The 21,160-nt window shown below is 35.8% G+C and overlaps 1 protein-coding gene across 1 annotated transcript in view; it reads left to right on the top strand.

The window, feature by feature from the left end:
* Nucleotides 1-21,160, top strand: part of LOC125652354 (uncharacterized) — a 270,302-nt gene that overhangs the window by 49,809 nt on the left and 199,333 nt on the right. The window contains exon 7 of the mRNA XM_056159425.1: nt 3,783-3,947. Coding sequence (XP_056015400.1) covers nt 3,783-3,947 — 165 coding nt within the window. The remainder of the gene's footprint in view (nt 1-3,782; nt 3,948-21,160) is intronic.

The raw sequence follows: 21,160 nt of genomic DNA, 5'->3' as shown, positions 1-21,160 counted from the left end.
TTTTCCAAATTCACATCCAAATCGTATCAAAACGAGGAAAAATATTGTACCTTCTGTATCAAAATCCTAAATCTGCAATTAGCTACCTTTTTGAATATGCCTCGGTCGAAATAAAATATCGTCATCTTTCACCTGTAACGAGTCGATATGTACATGCGTTGATTTTCTTTATTCCAAATGACGATACACATCGGGGGCGATATCAAGGTCACAAAGTGATGTAAAGATTACAGTCTTCCGTGCACATACTATATATAAATATATGAGACTTATATATTATCGAAGACATTTTTTGTTGGGGGGGGGGGGTCATCTGACAAACAGATTAAAACACATACAGCTTGAACACTAGATAACGGCAATAAATAGCGAGAACATATTATATCATATACCTAGTAGTGTATCAGCCCTGATATACCTATATTGGCTAGGGCGAGACAGCTGCAAGTAGGTAGGGCTGTCTCGCCCTAAGGGCCGATATATCTCTGTCTCGGCCCGTTGTCAAGGGGCTGTCTCGCCCTCAAATTTCAAATGGCTATTTCTTCTTTAATCTTTTGAAATCTAACATAACTACATGACAAAAATGATGTTAGACACAATATTTTTCAAATATAATACTTTCTTCGACGACAAAATTTAATTTAAGCAGAAAAATTAAATAAAAACGTTTTCAAAAAACAGCGCCAAATTGTAGCGAGTATCTAAGCAAAGGGGGTAACCCAAGTAACAATTGTTTATTTAGAACAATAACACGTTTAACTTCATTTAAAAACAATCAACATTCTAGGCGACAGAAAACAGTAGGAGGATTATGGAAGGTGATACTAAAGCATTATTAGAAATTCCCGGTCCTAATGGAGATCAAAATGTTAATTTACGGTAATTTTGATGTAGAAAACTGCTTTAAAACGATTTCTGAAATCTAAAATCCCGAGGACTTGGCAATAAAACAAGAAAAGCAGAACCAATATCTTCCGACGTTTTTCAACGACTTATAGATGGTAAACAGATGGGAAACGGTAAAAAAAAACTTACTTCAGTATAAGGTAACATTCCCTAAGCAAATAAATAGCAGCATCAGATCTGTAAACATTCCCATTCATACGATGACGCCACGTAAACAAAGTTTTACAACTCTTACAAATTATATGAAATAATGAAAACAGGCGAGTTTGGTAAATCCGCAAAAGAAATAAAAATAATTCACTTATTTCCAATTTCAGTATTCATTAGCAAGCCCCTAGGAGCTGCTTAATAGTATATACATGTACATGAACAGCACATCGAGAGATATGACGAGTTTCTCAGCCAAGCAGTTCAGTTAATTGAAACGTCCAGGTTCTAGACCACATGAGGGGATGTCCATGATTAATCAGCAGTGGAATAAAGCTACAAAACCCAGACTTTAGCATGTTTCACAATGCCAATAGTACTGGAAACATAAACAATAAAGTAAACTCACTGAAGGAATAAAATAGTGAAACATCGTTGTACCGTATACCATGTATTTATGTTTGGGTCAATTACCCCCCCCCCCCCCATTTAAAAAAAAAATGTTTATCAACTTGTTGTGTTTTAGGTATATGATATAAACAATATCACACTCTAATGTTGTTCTCGGATCTGGGATTGCCCCTCGAGTGATCTCGGCCCGAGCCGGTAGTGCGAGGGCCGAGATCAACTCTCGGGGCCAATCCAAGGTCCGAGATCAACATTAGAGTGCGATATTCTATATATAACATTTTCCCCGCGATACAACTATAGGGCTGTACGTCGTGACGTACTTTTATATTGTGACGTCATATATAGTATGAAGTGCACCGAGGTACATTTTATGATGTTTGTTTTAACTTTACTCGGGACACCTTAACCCTGCTGCGTGTATCCTATCCTATCGTGCGTGTATCCTATCGTGTGTGTATCCTATTCTATCCTATCGTGCATGTACTGTATCGTGTTCTATCGTTAATCATGTCAAGAATAAATGAATGTAGGGGGATGGGCAATATATCAATGAAGCAGTATTTATTAAAAAAATTCTACATAAGAAGAAAAATCTCTTTCCATGACCTTCAATGCGATATTTAGATATATCGACGACGTTTTATTTATTAACAATGCTATTTTTATTCAGATAAACCGCCGCGGTGTTTTAGTGGTTAGAACGTTCGCCCCGCATGCGGAAGCCCCTGGTTTGAATCCTGGCCGCGACAATCCTAAGTCGTTCAAACAGGTAGTGACAGTTCCATCGCCAAACACTCGGCATCAGGTGTGAATGTCACGGGTCGTCGGAGATGACCTTAGAAACGGATGTCCCGTGTCACAGTAGGTGTGGCACGCTAAAGAACCCTCACCTCTCAAAGGCCGTAATAGCCGAGCAAAGGCCTAAATTTGAGGGCCCCCATCGGTGTTCGTGACGTTTCCATATGAATGAAAAATTCTCGAGAGAGACGTTAAGGAATATACCATCATTCATTCATATGTCGATTCGATATATCCCCGTGACCTCAAAATAAAAGACATCACAGAGTTGTATAAATATTAAAGACAAACTAACAACTCAACTTTATGATAAACATGATGATTTCACCTTATCCATCATTAACTTTAATTCTTCGTTGAGGCCTCATCCTGAACTATTGGACAATGATTTGAACAAGCTGGAATCTGCACTACCTGTAGATACTTATGTATCAGTTTGACTAATCATGACATTGTTGCTCTTCAGAAAAAAATAGTTTTAAAATTCATCCCATATATTCTCCTATAAAACAATATTGCGGCCCAATCCAATCCAATGCGGACATGATTTAAACAAAATTGAATTGATACTAGGTTCCTTGAGGATGTTTGGATATGAACGGTGAAGATAACGAACATTTATCAAACTCAACACTCCAATAAGAAATACAAAATAGAGTGTTGGGGAAACATGGACCCCTGGATATACCAAAGGTAGAATGAGGTAATGAAGAATAAGCATCCCCTGTTAACCGGTTACACCCACCATGAGCTTTATATCTTGATCAGGTAAACGGAATTATCTGTAGTCAAAATCATTGTGCCAAAAACGGCCTAAAATAGGTATGAAACGCGTCAGACAGCATTTAACCCAATGTTAGGTTGTATTGATAAATTGGATTGTTATAACGACCGTGCAATTTGCGACGTGCTGACTTTAAACCAGACTGTTAAAAGTCCTGCACCACTGACTTGTTTGTCAGTAGCAGCTGCCTCGATTTGAAACCTGACCAGACGCATAACACCCTCTTGCGTATCGATTCAGTTGAGAGATATAAATACCATTCGCAGGTGATAATGGAATATTGCTACATGAATATGGAAAGACGACGATTCGTCGTAGGTGTGAATAATGCATCGGTACAAATGTCGGTCATACACACAATTCAACTTGTGAAACTGTTTGGCACACCCGCCCTTTTTTCAGTGTCTCTTCGTAACAACCATAACAGACATAATCTGTGATTTGAAAGCCAATGCAGTATTTCAAAATGGCATTCATAATAGAAAATAATTATTTGTATATGAATATATCAATAAAATTTCTAAGCTTTACAACTTCTCTTTCCCCTCGTATAGATTGAAATATATTGAAATATCTAAATAAGAATAGTTGATAATGTTTTATTTACAGATTACTAATGTTATTCACATTTCATGAACGAAGTCATATTCAAGTTGCTGGTTTTTTTTATTATTTCAAAGAAATTTGGTATTTTGTGTCTGATGTATTGTATGAGTATTGCAATTTATAATTCCAGTGTGCCTTCCCTATGATGTATTCAATCTTGGTTACGATACCACGAGCCGGTTAATACAATTCACAAAGACACTGGAATCACAGCGACAGGCGCCCCCCGGTATCCTGAGTCACAACAGTGCTCTTGGATCATTTTTAATCCTTGAGAATTTGGACAAAACAATAGGTAAGTCTTTAGAATTGTTTTATTCAGAAGATTAACCATTTATTAAGTGTCATATTGTTAGACATATCGTATTATGTTATACAATAACTTGACGATGAGATGACTGTCGATAAAACTACCCAAACAATAAACATGTCGTAATATATAAATATTTCGGAAAAGGACTTCTGCGTTAATTTTCAGTGATTTGCTTTTTATACTGAAAAGAACTGGGAACACACGTTCTCTAAAAACTTGAATGGAACATAAATAATAATACCATGTTTAAATAGCACCCTTTCTCATACACTATGTACATATATGTTGCATATATAACCAGTCATATGTTTAGTGGAAGAACTTAGTTTTGGTAATTATACACACTATGTACATGTGATGACCAACTGCTGGATTAGCGAGTTCGATTAAAGCATTTGATCTAAGGAGAAGTAAAACACCCATATCTAGAAATGGCAAATGTTATAGATTGATATCTTTCCCTTTTCCCTTTTCCCGGGAATAGTGGTTATATTGTTCCCCTTACCCTAAACAATAATGATGGCGATACTTCCCCCTACATTCTTAGTTTGTTATAGTTAGCATTTCCCACATGGGTAAGGGTAACCCTATCCCCAAACCAACAATATATTGAACCTCAACTCCTTTAGTGCATGGCTTCGAGATTTACCCATATCTTATTTCATCAGGATCGTTTCGTATAAATAACAAAATACGTATATATTGGGTATATTTTGTCAACAAGTTTGGTCCCATAATTAAACATATATTTGTCATTACTAAAACCTATTAAAGGCAGCAATGATTATATCAATTATAAAGGCATGAGCAAGTCTAGTGAATGCACTTAAAGGTGCACGTGTATTTGGTAACAGCCCCTTGCTTTTTCTAACGTGGACGTGAATGGTATAAACATATCAGGTCGAAGTTATGAATTGAATCCATTTATTGAAATTCTCCCACACAATTTAAGAAATTAAAGTGTCCCGGAAGTCAACAATACATTTTGGTTTATCTTATGTATTTTTAAAAATAAATACCGATAGTAAAATTCTTTGAGTTATTTCTTAATCAACAAACGATATAATGGGCAAAAACAACCTTTACCGTAAATTCACACCTTTACGATACCGAAAACGAGACTGAAAATGTAATACCGGATCTGACGTCACAACCCATCATTGGCAGTTTCTTCACAACAAGACGAGAGTATAAGAGAAGAAAATATTCGAAGAGAAATGGCAAGTAAGAGTAAGAGACACATATGTGTAGTTGCAGGATGCAACAACAGGCCCTCGGACACCGTTTCCGTCCACAAAGGACGAGCGACAGAGAGCTGCATGGACTCGATTTGTGAGCTGACCCATGCAGACTGGACATGATCGTCACAGTATACTGTTGTTTGTAGTGCGCATTTCCTGGACGAATGTTTCGAGGCTCAGTTTTCACTGATGAGAGAATTTGCAATTCCTGTGAAAAAAAACCGCTTCTGCCTGGTGCGATTCTATCGCTTTATCCTAAGAGGAAAGTGGACGACCTCAGCCTTGCCCTTTTCTCTTCGCCAGAGCCTAAACCCAAGCACCAGGCTGCCGTCAAGCTGGATAAAAATAGCGTACGTCGTGTGTGTTACTTTATTATGAGATTTCCATCGGTAAGAAAGTTTATAATTTTTATTGTAGTCTGTGACGTTGATTAGCTTTTTTTCACTTTATAAGTTACAATACCCGTACCATATAACGAGTTTCTTACATGCCCCCATCTGATCAGGACCCTGGATTAGATTGTCGTTTAAACATATTCTGTCATATAGATCCACTGACCTATCTTAGTAATGTGATCAAGAACTTTGCATAATTTAAATATACGTAGACTTTTATTACTCTTTTAGTGGGCAATAATATTTTCCAACACGATTAAATGTTAACATTGCAAAGATACCAATTCTGATCAATCAAGTGAAGGCTGTAGAGTGGGTGGCCTGTAACCCCTGTTATAACTCCTACATGTACATCCTTTGGATTTATACGTTAATGAAAATTAAATTATTTCCAAAAATGACATATGATGGAAACCCCTCTTCACTAATTTAATTTACACAAATCATGGGCAGATCCAGGAAATTTGGAAAGGGAGTGGTTTTTTTTAGTTGTGAAAGGAGGGTTCCACCATCTATATGTGTGGGTGTTTTTTAGCAAAATTTTCTGATGAAAGGGGAGGGTTCCGACCTTCGGGATACCCACCCCCCCCCCCTGTGCATGATATGGATCCCCCCACTGCAAATTATTTCAATATTTACATGCGGACATTTTGTTTCAAAATAATAATATAATTACAGTAAATACATTATAAAGCACTATCGTAACACTTATTTTATCTTTTTTTATTGGGAAAGGTTGATGATTGCTGCTCTACATTTTAATGAGAATTTCTCAAGGCTTCATGTCATAACGAAGGAGGGGGACCAACAATTTAAAATCAGCTTCTCGAAGTTCAAGCGTGGGGAATGCAGTGTTCGTAGGAAGCCTGTTGATCCAACAATTAGTAAGAATGTACTTCTAAAGATAATCTACTATCATAATTCATATCAAAATTAAATGGCATGACATTTCACTATTTTTGCATTTGTCACTTTTCTTTCAATCAAGTTTAAAACAGCAATACCAATGTTAATGAGAATATGTATTATTTATCAAAAATTTATTTATTAGGATATAAAGCATACATAAAATTTAAATAGTGTCCATTTATTCCAGCCCATCAGTCCTGATGAAAGAGACTTATTTGGCCTTTCATGGGTCATCAGAACTATTACCATACTCATTGCCAGCTAAACCACCTCCAATGTGCAGTAAAGTTTTCCATCCTGATAAAGAAGAAGTGGTGCTACATTTTAGACAGAGGTTCAGTCGGAAAGAGACATCCGTGTGAATGCAAGATGAAGATAACGAACAGTGATCAATCTCATAACTCCTGCAAGCAATACAAAATAGATAGTTGGGCAAAACGTAATACTAGCTATTTGGACATTCTAGGAAAGCAGATAAAAATATGTTGGTAATACAGATGTGCTCTATTTTAATCTTGTTTAAAAATGTTAAATCGTTGTGAAACACCTTTATCTTTGGTTTTGTTTAAATCTGAACCAAAGCCATATAGAATAGTAGGTTGTGAAAACAAATTTTGTTATTTGTTTTATAAATAAAAAAAAGACTGGGAACAACCATGATATAGAGTCTGACCGTTGGATAACAATCTGTTTGGTCTTGCATACAACAGTGTGTTTTTGCAAACACTTTATAGAATGAAATATTAGCATAGTATATGTAGTATTAGCTTAGTATATATAATAGTTGTAAGAGTTAAAAAATGATAAAACTTTTTTTTTTAATGAGAACATGAAAACAGGGTCCTCGTCCCGTTCCTTGGTGCAGAAACATTTTATTTAAAATATTGTTTGTGTAGCTGATGCTTTCTAGAAAATTGATATTTTGTAGTATTCTGTTTTGCCAGTATTTATTTATAATTATGATATTTTTTACTACCATTATGTTTATAAATGTATTATTTTTGGGTCATTTCTTATAGAATGTTGTGCTTGAAATTTTTTGTATGCATCATGGATGAATAGTACATTTGTTTTTAAAAAAAGTTGCTTCAACTAAATCATACCATCACTCAGGTGCATTGAATCCTTGATACTCCTCAGAGGCAAAGAAATTCGTCACAGCACATGAGGGTAGAGGGAATCGCACCTTGTACCCTAGGTAGCCTTACCCATTGGGGTCATGTGGATTTTGTATTGATTAAATCAATGGAAAAAAAACTGACTTGCTCTTCAATTGCTGCCCTCATTTCTCCATACTGGGATCAGTATTGGTATTATGTTGTCTCGAGCTCATGCACATCTAAACACACTGATGAAAACCCAGGGTGTTCAGTAAAGCAGGCTAGTTCCTTGTTGAATGACTCCCCACTTCTCATCAACCCTTGGCAATTCGGTGCAGCATACAATTTCCTTGGCAGCTGACATATGGGAATATAATCCACATTGACTCCTAAAATGATTTGTAAATCATGTGAATTTGTGAAAGAATAGAGAACTCAATAATGGGGAAAAGATAAGACAACTCTCCTCTAGATGATATTTTTTAAAAATTCTTAGAAAAAATTGTAAGTACAATTATAACAGTATAAAGGGGGTGTCATATGAGAGGATAGAAAAATCAATGTTATTTTTCAGCTCTTTCCCAATGAAGTAATGAGCGAAAATACACAACAGGAACAAATAATTTTGTAATTATTAATAAGGCTATTGATAATTAAGGGTATATACCATACCACTCCCTAATTACTAAGGGGTGGTATGGTACACACCAGCGCGACCACTAACATTGTTTTTACAGACAAAATTACAGATTCCTGTGAATACGACGTGGACAGGCGTAATATGGTCATTAGACATCTGTAATTTTATCATTAATGTAATTAAGAATCATGTACAGTTAAAAATGATTGATCAATTTCGTATTTCCCAATTTATTTTATAAACAAACAGTCTAACGGTGCCTTATCATTCCGTGCTTCCGAGGCGATGTTCAAGTTGTTCACGTTCAGCATTCTCCCCATTTAACTCGTCAAAATAGTCAGAATCCGTTGCAGCTGGCTCATATTGGTAAGGGACGATGTCTGTACGTACTCGTAACGATAATCTTCAAAGGAAGACGCTTCAAATGATATGTGGAGGTCGATTTCGTCCACAGAAACGGATGTATCGTTCGCATTTGCCATACTGCCCTGTTTGAGACTGATGGGTTGTGATGTCACACGTCATTATGGCTAAATATAGTAAAACCGGAAGTTCAGTTCATTGATTTCGGGCAGGTGCAAAAATAGCTAACTTTGACGGCGAATATCTCGGTATTGAATGCACGCACGATCATAAATTTTTGTCCTTATATTTTTAAATGAATTTCTGAACCAATTTACCATTTTTGCACCCATGACTTCCGGGGCTCTTTAAAGTTTGGAGTTATTTGAGACATGCACAAGAAATATTACTCTACTACCCACACCCTCACAACCACCATCACGACCATGAATTCAGAAAAGGAAGGTTATGAAAATAATGATAAAATAATTGGGATTTTAAACATCGACAAAATGGAATATGTTGAATTTTTTGGTTAATGGAACTTAATCAAATGCGACGAAAAGTGTACCATTAATCTATATCTTGACCAAAAAAAAAATCAAAATCCAGGTAAGTGTTGTTGATAATTGTAACCGAAAATTGTAACATATGTTGCATTTACATGTACAAAGTCATAAGAACAGCCTCTGGTTCATTGTTTGTTGCACGTCCCGTCGGGGATTTTACACTCATAAGGAGACGGCACCATCAGTCGGTGAAGTATTACAAATTTAGATATATGCTTTGCGCCCAAGGCCGTAGCAGTGTACGTTCTTTAACATGCCAGCTCCTACCCAAATAGGAGACCTCCATTTTGAAGGTCATATCCGAAAAAGCCATGAACTTCACTTCTAAATCCAGAGCGTTTGATGAAGGAGGATTCACTGCTTCTTATTACGTCTGAGGTTTGACACGGCAACTGCACGAGCGGGGTTTCGAACTTACGATTTCCCAGTTACGAAGCAAAAGTTCTACCACTGAGCTACCGTGACAGATTGATTGTGTACGGCTTACATAATGTTTCGTTAACCACATTAATATATCATTAATAGGAGTGTACAATGGGACGGAATCAAGAGTTGGGTAGACTCTGAAAAGTTTATTGTACAATACACTATATTATCATCATTACACTTTGCATCGAATTATGGGTTACCAGTGTATTGGGGTAAATATTTAATTTTACAACGGTAATCCACCAGTGATCTTTTCCAGGGCTGCGTTATTGAACTGTATACAGATATCCTGGTGGTATCATGCGGTTCCTGGTGGATCCTTCCGATCACACGCTGACATCGTATGACCCAAGTCATAATGCTACAATTCTTTAAATAATGAAATGGTATCCGTGAGCAGCAAATTGTATATATGGAACGTGACATTTTCATTTTGAAAATTTGAATATGGTTCTTTCTATATGATTTAAGGATGGATGGGATGATATCATGTAAACAATTACAACGCAGACATGGGGTATTGATTTTTGTTATCAGAAAATGTCGAGCAAGAGGAAAGACTACTAAGACACGATAAAAACCCGTAGACAAAAATAAACGGAAATATGATGAATTATTAGGCATATAGTTGTTTCTTAAAGAGGTTCACACCTGCGATTTGGAGCAAAGTCATTTTTGAGGGGTGGGTGGGTGTATTTTTGATTTCTACCCTGAAGGAGAATTAGGAAATTAAAAACAAAAACTGCGATCGTAAGGCTTGTTATTGAGCTACAGTATCCCAAACATGATATTTTTGCACTTGAACTTTATTCAATTAAACTTGATTTACATGTTGGTGTCAAAACAACGTAGGCATTACAAATCAGTTAGATATACGGATCTATTCTAACAATACAGTAAAACAAGTTAATGCAAGTTAAGGAAATAAATGATAATCTTTTTGTACTTGATATGCGAAAAAGTTCATGGTATTGCATTTGAGAGCTTAAAGGCCGAGAAAATAAGCACCGCCTTGAAATTTACCTGGTCTGTGAACCCTTGTCAATCAGGAAAAATTAAGCTTAAGATTGGATGCTAGAAATTGATGGACTTTTAGCTTCTAGTCTTTGTGTATACCTTATGTAAAACTTATACGGTACCAATTTTGATGCACCAGATGCGCATTTCGACAAATAATGTCTCTTCAGTCATGCTCAACCGAAATCTTTGAAATCCGAAATAACTATGAAGTTTTAGAGCTAAATATAGCCAAAAAACAGCGTGCCAAAAAAGTGGAGCCAAATTCGTCCAAGAATAAGAGCTATGCATGAGGGAGATAATCCTTAATTTTGAAATGAATTTCTAAATTTTGTAACAGCAATTAAATATACATCCGTATTTTCAAGCTAGTAACGAAGTACTTAGCTACTTATCTATCTTAACTGGCGATCGAGGCGTCCGTGTAATCGTTTGATGCTGACCGCGTAGTCCAGCTTGATAGGGAAACGGTTTTGGTTTTTTCATGTAGGGAGATTCACACAATAATAACAATCAGTACATGAATTATAAAATAATATAGGGTTAGGGTTAGGGTTTTGATAATTATTATGAATTGTTGAATATAATTTACACGGAGATCGATTTAATGTTAAACAGATTAATTATGAGTAAATGCATTGTATGCTAAGGAAATCTTGTTTACACTCAGTTGAAAATTTATAAGCGTAATTTTCCCCTTGAAACAAAGCGGCAAAAGTTCAACTTATCGGAAGAAAAATTAGCCGCAATAAGGACTCTTTCTTGTGTTTAATGGTTGGATTGGGATCCATAGGAAGAAAAAAAAATCTTCGTCTATACCAGTTTTTAAGGAACTGTTGGAAAATGCGAATGTCCTGTTTGTGTAGGCCATGCGCTATGGCCATATCGAGTCACAAAGACAACTTAGGTAGCCAGAGAATTCTGGTGTGCGTCCAGAAAAAAACTAATTCAAACAGAATAAAACTCTCTAAGCTGTTTTGGAATATATAGTCATCATGGGACATGGGACATCAACTGTACATAGCCAGACAATCTACCACAGTACGCAGAAACTCTCGTCGGAAACTGTATGTTTGGCAGTCAAACATCGTCAGATACTGGGTATCCGACGAACAAAGGCAGTCAAATGAATACAAAAAACTTTGAATAACGAATAGTTTGCCTAAGTTTCCAATGGCTAAGGTTGTCATTTATATAAAATAAATTTATCGAGCTTTAATTTTTACGTTTGATTCATTAGATTTAATTATCAACGTTTCGATTAATCTGCAAAAAAAAAAAAAAAGCCCACTACCATGGAGTTTTCAATCATACAAAAACGTACAGGTAATGCAGGTAACACAGATAATATTCCGTGTATTTGTACATATACAAGCTAGCAGGGTTCTCTCGGCCTTGAAGCTTCACACCTGCCTTAAATTACTTCCGCCCCTCACTTAACTTGCCTGAGGAAAACCAACCGGTTGAAAACCTTGGCCTTTAGTATGACATATTAGGAGTAAAGTCCATTTCTAAATTTCGTATAATTTTTTTCAAGTCTTCTTATGAAATTCAAAATGAAACTTAAAAGAGTGGGGTTGGAGATTCAATTTTTAAATTATTGCCGAAAATACTAAATCTTTATACAAAATTTCATGCATATTGATTGAAACTTTTTTTCTTATTCTTACCCGCTAATTTTTACCTGCAAACAATAAAAGAGGCAGAAACCATACCATTATCTCGCAACATTTTTTGATTTTCATGAACAAAATTAACATTTAAGCACAGTAAAATATATACATTATATCAGTTCTTTATCGTCCTTTATTGGGGAAAAACATTAGAGTATTATTCATCATTAGTGGACGACGCTTTCTACATACATGCTCGAGTTATGACATCATTTCTTTTTGCAGACGAGTGATATGTATGCATTTATATATTAATGGTATGAATTATCATTTCTATACAGTGCACAGGCATAGACATATTTAATAGAATATAATTTACAATATCATTGATTTTCATTTGAAGTAGAATATTTTTTAATTCTAGTATAAAACTTCATAATCTGCTTGTTTTAAAAAAAAACTGTTCGTCCATGTATGTATGATTAGCTAATTTTCTTTGTCAATGCTTAACCAAAAATGCGTTAACCGAACTATCAATGTAAATAAAGGACTACAGCCACAAAGTACTAAAATCGGCCCTTTCGCAAAAAATAAAGGAGACTTTCATATATGATGCTCTAAGATTTATAGGTCATTGAACAATTTATTTCAAAACAATATCTTTTCTAGTTATCGTTTTACAGTCGTTTAATTTTTGTATTGTTTTTCAGCATGAAAACTAAATAACGTCATGATGCTTACGTCATGGTGTTGACGTTATGAGAATCACAGTGTAAAACACCAAAAACAATGGACAGATAGGTTAATATATATTTTTGGGTCTTATTCTGATTGTAAATCAGAACTGTTAAAATACTAGGAACTTGTATATTTTCTATCACGACGTTTAGATTTGAGATATATTGCCCCCTCCCCCCACTTTACATTTGTTTTTCGCTGTATTGGACATAATTTAAAAATTGTGATAGTAGCCAGGGGTCAGTGTTTGCCCAACTCTCTATATCATGTTACTTATGGGAGTTGTGAGCTTGATCACTATTCGATATCGTCACTTTTCATTTTCAATCCAATTTATGTTATCATAGTTTCCAAGGAATGAAAAATGTGGCATCCACGTCCTAAAATTTTGTCTCCAACTAAGATATTTTTAAATTTAATGTTTAGGTTATTTTGAGATTGAAGTCCAGTCGTACTTCGCTTTATAACGCAATTAGGCCAATCCAAATACTTACGCATCTTTATTAATCGGACTAACTTGCGGTAAAATTTACTACCTTTTAAAGAAATGGATCCCAAAAGCCCCTCCAAATGCATATCACATTGAACTTTTAACAATGTACTTGATTCTTGAAAAGCATGGATAAATGAGGAGTCCTTTATCAAGAGACTTGGAATTGATGCAATACGTCATACAATGGTGGAGGATAGAGAAGACAGTGACGAAGGAGAGAACTACATTCTAGATAAAGTGAAAAAAATACGTAAGTTCCTCTTTTTAGAGCTAGACGATTAAGTGATCTTTTTCCACATTTTGTCCAGAGCCCATCCGTCTGTTTGTCCGTCTCTAAACGTTTAACAATTTGTACTTTTCCCAGAACGAATTCGCCAATTCCAATAAAACTTGCAATAAATCATACTTGAGTGAATAAAAATCAAATGTGTTCAAACACAGAGTTATACCCCTTTCAAAGGGAAAATATTCAAGAAAAGACTAAAGTAGGGTGTGGTCCAGACTATCTTTAGAATATTTGAATGACCCACTTAAACGTTCTCCTGATAGTCTAGTGTAGAAAAGTTTAAATTTGCCTGACATTTTGCTGACATAGTGTACATTCAAGTTGGTTGAAATCACGGTTCCCGGAGGTACGAAAAGTCATTTATCTGCAAACCTTCCTAGGTAGAGCAGCTTCGAGTTGGTTTAAATCATGACCATGACCCTGGGGAAGGATGGGACCAGGATAGGGAATCAAAGTTTGACATGGGAAGATGGTACAGGGATTTCAACAGTCTCGATTGAAGTCAGCATTTCGCAAATTCTATGGTCGCTATAACGATCTAGTTCGTCAATACAACCTTGCATTGGGTCAAATGCTGTCTGACGTGTTTCATACCGATTGTTAAGCCGTTCTTGGCACACTGATTTTGACTGCGGATAACTCCGTTTACCTGATCAGGATATGGGGCTCACGGCGGGTGTGACCGGTCAACAGGGGATGCTTACTCCTCCTAGGCACCTGATCCCGCCTCTGGTGTGTCCAGGGGTCCGTGTTTGCCCAACTATCTATTTTGTATTGCTTGTAGGAGTTATGAGATTGATCACTGTTCGTTATCTTCACCTTGCATAGGGAACATTTTTAAAAATATTTTTCTCTAGACATCAAGGAAATGATTAGTCAAATTGATATGCAAGTATTTTTCAGGTAGTACAAAGTGTAGTTTTTCTTTAATTTAGTGACCCAAAACATACCTTTTAGGTTTGTCAATAATAGGAGATGAAAGTCTAATTTAGGAGATACAGGTAATTGAAACAAATTCTTTTCAAGATTAGCAGGACGACATTAAATCATATCAATTAACAAGTGTTTTTAAATTGTATTCATTAAAGTGTTTTGATGCCTCTCCAACTTTGAGGAACATTGTTATACGGGGTATACTGGAATCGGGTTGTCCGTCTGTCTGTCCGTCCGTCTGTCTGTCCGTCCATCCGTCTGTAGACGCAATGGTTTCCGGGCTCTAAAGAATTATCTTTTCCACCTACCGTCACCATATCATATATATGGACTACCCATGGGATGGAGATGTTCCCTATCGATTTTGGGATCAAAAGGTCAAAGGTCAAGCGTACTGGACATTGAAGTAGCAATATGGTTTCCGGGCTCTAAAGCGTTATCCTTTCCACCTACAGTCACCATATCATACATATGGACTACCCATGGGATGAAGATGTGCTCTATCGATTTTGGGGTCAAAGGTCAAACACACTGGACATTGAAGTAGTAATATGGTTCAGTTTGTCATGCCATTTGTTTTTTACACTCAGAAAAGAGGTAATTTATACCTATTACCAACACCCTTTGGGAGATTGGGGTAAGCGGGGGGTATTCGTAGTGAACATTGCTCACAGTACCTCTTGTTTTTCCTGTTTGTCTGAAACTTGAACCTTGTTTATAACTTTTAAAATCATGGGTGATACGACCCATATTCCATATTCATATTCTATTTGACAAGACTGTTGGTATCATCATTTTTACCCTTGTGACCTTGACCTTTGAGTTTGATCTAGTATTCAGAAAACCTATAAACATCATATGCAGATGATAATGGGATATTGCTACATAAACACGGGCCGATAGAGAAGCTAAAGTAATCCGTTTTGTCATCAAGTTGTCAGTTTGCCGTTGATATCTACTTTCAGCAAAACATTTAAGCATGAAGAAGTGTACGACAATGTGGTGTATTTTATTTCGACTTCACAAGGATATATCGAATCGACATATGAATGAATATTATAATTATTGATAAATAAAACGTCGTCGATACATCTAAATGTGAAATTGAAGGCCGTAGCAATATATTTGTATTATTAGGAAGAAGTTTTTAAACAGTGATCACTTTCATAATCTGACTCATAGTTTTAGACACATTTGATATTCCGGCCAATGGGTCGGATGGATATTATTCATCGTACCTATACTGAAGTCCTAAGCTACATAAAAACCCTTACAAATAAAAGATACAAAAAATATGCAGGAGTTCCTCAATGACAATATAGTTGTGGTCTTTGGTAATCAGGTCTTCCAACAGTCTGTTTGAATTCCCATGGACATGAACTGTACTTTTTTGTTAGCTAACCTTTTTTATATTCATATGAAGATTTCAGTTTCTCCATCGTCAACTTCCCATATTTATGTCGCAATATTCCATTATCAACTACAGATGGTGTTTATATCTCTCAACTGAATGGATACGCAAAAGCTTGTTCTGTGTTTGGTCAGTTTTGGAATCGAGGCAGGATATTGACAAACAAGTTGAGGGTGACGAGGTTTCAACTGTCGAGTTTAAAGTCAGCATTTCGCAAATTATATGCTCGTTATAACGATTTAGTTTGCCAATACAATCCATCATCGGGTCTAGTGCTGTCTGAGGTGTTTCATACTCATTGTTACGCCGTTCTTGGCACATTGGTTTTGACTACGTTTACCTGATCAGGACACATGGCTCACGGCGGGTGTGACAGGGCGACAGGGAGTGTTTACTACTCCTAGGCATCTGATACCACTTTTAGTGTGTCCAGGGGTCCGTGTTTGCCCTACTATCTATTTTGTAGTGTTTATAAGTTTTATGACATTGGTTATTATTCGTTATCTTCACCTTTCATTGTATACTTTTCTTAATGCCATGCAATGTAGATAACTTGTACGTTAACGATTTACGAAAAAATAGATGTGAAAACCATAATGAAGAGATTGATCTTTATTAACACTTTATATCTTTTTTAATATCAACGTATTCTAATGTTTCGCAACACATTTTGTATTAAACACTGGATATTATAGCCTAGACATCCTTTGTTGTGTACACATACGCATACACTTTGATTTGTCTGTTCGCAATCATGTTTTTCTATGAACACCTGTTTTCAATTTCCCAAATCACAACATCAGTTGTGTATGTCATGAGTCTTCGGAGATGATCTTAAAACGGATAGTCTGCGTCATAGTAGGTGTACAATGCTAAAGATCCCTCACTGCTCAATGGCCGTAAACGCCGAGCATAGGCATAAATTTGAAGCCCTTCCCCGGTATTGATGACGTCCTTATATGACTGAAAAATTCTCGAAAGGGATGTTGAATAAGATACAATCAATAATTAGCAATCGATATTAGAGCTGTTAAATTGAGTTAACATATCTCGAAAGGTCATTGAGTATGCAATAAAAATATGAGTGGTCCTAAATAGACTCTTGTGTTGTCCCTGTGGTGATGGGTAAAATATCAGAAGATCATGTGCATTTGTACAGCTTAGAATATGTCGTTTGGATATAAGACTGAAACAATGTCATTGTGTGTGAATCAAAGTTATAGTACCTTTAATTGTTGTAGGATATCATGATTGACTAAGTCAAGTGCTGCCAACGAGGTTTGCACTATTTATTCCATGCAATTAAGTGTCAGGAAGTTAGTGTCAGTTAATGATGTTGGGCAACAAGGCAATTTCTTTAAACCAGACTGAGTTCCTAAATATGATAAAACATGTTAATGAATTCATGCACCTGATTAGGTAAATGTGTTTCCCTGATTTCTGATAAAGATGAATATTGGTTGGTAGTTACATGGATCATTCTATTTTATTTCTTATATGGGCATTTGCCAATTAATGTAATTGTGTTTGTGCCAATAAATATTTGTATTTGTATATAGGAGTGACTTTAATTTGTTTCAGAAGTGAATGGAAAATGTCATTAGTGATGCTAGCATTAGTGATATCGGCAGTGGGTTTAGATATTGCATTCGTAGAGACTTTCATGATACGGGAACTAATGAAATCTACACCTGCTGATTTATTCATGTCAGATGTGCTTTACATTGTTAAGATTTCGTCCTGGTAGATATGGAGTATATAAAACACAGTTTACTCATCACGCTTGGACGTTGTGCATTCTTTTGACTTGTCTCGATGAAAGCTAACCTTCAGCAATTTAGTTAATACATTGTTAGGAAGTTCCGTGACGTGTTCATAAAAAAACATCATGCCCTGTGCATCATCAATATCTGGCCCATTGTTCTTAATATGATTTGTAGAAACCTGAAAGCTAAGTGATTGAAATAACGTTTAACGTCACTTTTAGAGCAATTGTGTCTAAATTGGGAATAGGGTAATATTTTGAATGAAGGTGAAGATAACGAACAGTGATCTCATAACTTCTATAAGCAGTACAAAATATATATTTGGGCAAACACGGACCCCTGGATACACCAGAGGAGGGATCAGGTCCCTAATAGAAGTGAGCATTCCCTGTCGACCAGTCAAACCCGCCGTGAGCCCTACATTTTGATCAAGTACAAGGAGTCATCCGTATTAAAAATCAGTGCGCCAAGAACGGTCTAACAATCGGCATGAAACACGTCAGACAGCATTTGACCCAATGAAAGATTGTATTGGTAAACTAGATCGTTATAACGACCACAGAATTTGCGAAATGCTAACTTTAAACGAGACGGTTGAAACCCCTCTAGTACCAACTTGTTTGTCAATAGCTTGCCCCGATTTAAAAACTTAACATACGCAGAACAAGCTCTTGTGTATCGATTAAGTTGGGAGATATAAACAAAATGACTGATCATTAGATACATATTGTATGAATATTTTCGTTTTCCATTTTCGTTAAAGAAGCAACTGTCTATGATGTTGCAAAGTCTTGCTGTAAAGTTATCGCGAGGAATGACCGTGTAAAGTGCTGACAATTCGTTCGTTTTGATGTCTTTGATTTGAAAAGGTTTTGTAATTTTAAATTTACAAGCAGTTCTTTAGATTTGAATCCACATTTGATTTACACTACTTCTTGCATGTGTTGTGGCAAAATACAGTTGGAATTCCTCCTTCACGGCAATTGATATTTTCACGAGGAGGGGCTTCTTAGAACATTTACTAGATCCAGCGATGTATCTTTGTATGGATTTTTGAGAAGTTTAGGGATCCAATATAAGTGCGGTAACTCATTCATGTGATTCATGTGATTAAATGTGAAGCATGATTTTGAAGCATTTCATCTTTTGAAAGGGCATTTGGAATATTATTAATGGTATCAACTGTAGTGTTAATGCCAAGTTTATGTACAATAGTTGTAATAATGAGTATTACAAAGAAAGACAATATTTTTCAAGCTTTAACAGCTGAAACCAAAACATTTGTCATGTAAACTATCGAATTGTTTTATCACTTCTGGTTTACTAAACACAAGAAGATAACTCTTGATGTAACTCTGTGTACTTCACACTTGATGACGTCACAATGAAAACGTGTGTTACAACGCATAGGTCAATATACTTGTATCGTGGGGAAACTATCATTACATTGTCTCGTTATTTATTACCGATGTTAAGTGTTCAGTAGTGTGAATGTAAATCTGCTTGATAAATGTTTCCCAAGTAATACTTTCTTAATTTATCTATGACATTCTATCAGTCTACAGTTTTTATATTGTGTGTGCTACGGTAGTTTGATTTTATACGTTGATTTTGAAATCACCCCTAATAGTCCAGTCAATCTAGCCAAAAATAAAGCGTAACCTCAAACTAATTGCAACAGAAATGTTTTTGTTTTCAAACGGTGAGATAAGCGATGCTCTAGCGTTATAAAAAATTGAGAGCACAAAACAAAGGGGAAACGTGTATTGGGGGGGGGGGGTCGTACATTTTGATAAAAAATCACCGAAAACCGGGATTTATCATTTATTATCACACATGAAAAAAAAATAAAAGAAAAACAATTGCTATAATCATCGGGAACGGTGTTAACATTTACAAACTAATTTATTCATACCAAAATTCCAAATGAATGATTTTTTATGAGGCGTAAAGCCTTATTTTGGAAGAAAAATCGATGAAAATGAGAAGAGTTAATATGAAACTCGTAAACATTGATTCTGTCACAAAATGAGATACTGTTTATATGAGACAGTTAAAGAAGTGATAATTAATTCATAAAAATTATTTAACAGTTTGAGATTTTAAAATCATGTGTGTATCAGTGGCGAATTTTTCTTTAGAAAATTGTAAACGATGAAAGAAGCAATAATTTCTTCCACTCTCGGAGAAATAAATGACAAAATGTTTTGATTTATTTAATTACTTTTATTGGGAGACCTTGCACACACACACCCACAAAAAACCTTAAAACGTGCGTCATTTTATGAATTTCACTTTTATCCTAAATGACAGAAAATAGTAAAACTAACTACTTAGGAGACATATTTCAAGCCCTATAGAATTTGTAAAATCCATGCAGGAGTTCAAGGCGGCCCTTAAACCCCCTGCTTCATAAACTTGCCACCCCCCCCCCTCCCTGCCTAACCGCAATTACTGGATCCGTCCCTGTGTATAATTCCGTAATCGTGTTTGCTCTGTTCGTTTGTTTGAGAGTCCGCAAAATGTTTAACTTTGGTCATAACATTTGAATGGTAAATGAGTTTTTTCATATTTAATGTGTATTTTCTGTGACAAAACCTTTAGATGGTACCAACCATTTTGACATTGTAACCGTGATGATTGACCTACTTTTTGTGACCTTGGAAAAAAACCTTTCTTCGGGTGTTAGGATTTGCTTAGGAATTAAAAAATTCACGCTACATGTTTAGTGATAAATTGAATCGGGTGCATCAAATTAGCCGGGACGAGGGTATTGTTTTTTACCATTCCTCATTTCTTTCTCTACAAATATCTATAAGTTTCTTTGAGAAATCTACAGTTCGGATAGAAAAGCCATTAACGCCACGTTTCCTATCAGACAATTTGTACAAAATATACATTGTACAGTGCTTGTCGAAGTAAAAAGTAGGTGTTGTTGAGCGAAGACCGCGACTGCATCATTCATGATTAAGACTTGTAGATTTAAACACCAAATTTCCCTTTAAAAAAATATTATTGTGTTGGGGTTAGTGTAGTCACGGTGACATTTTTATGCACGCTTTTGCCACGCATTGTTACAGTAAGTCAGTAATTATAGTGACATACATCATATCGTATAAATGCGAATTCAAAACACCCGATCCATCGGATCTGTATGTCACTGTGATAAAGAAATAATAGCAAAACAAAGACAATACTTACCCATAGTGTTTTCTGTAAATCAAAGAATATCTGTAAATATAAACGGAATGTATAAACTCGGTGGTTTGCGAGGGAAATTTGTTAATAAAAAATAATAAAATCTAAGTTGACT

The sequence above is a fragment of the Ostrea edulis genome, chromosome 3, assembly GCF_947568905.1.
Source record: "Ostrea edulis chromosome 3, xbOstEdul1.1, whole genome shotgun sequence".
Lineage (NCBI taxonomy): Eukaryota > Metazoa > Mollusca > Bivalvia > Ostreida > Ostreidae > Ostrea > Ostrea edulis.
This window is presented reverse-complemented; position numbering and strand designations above follow the sequence as displayed.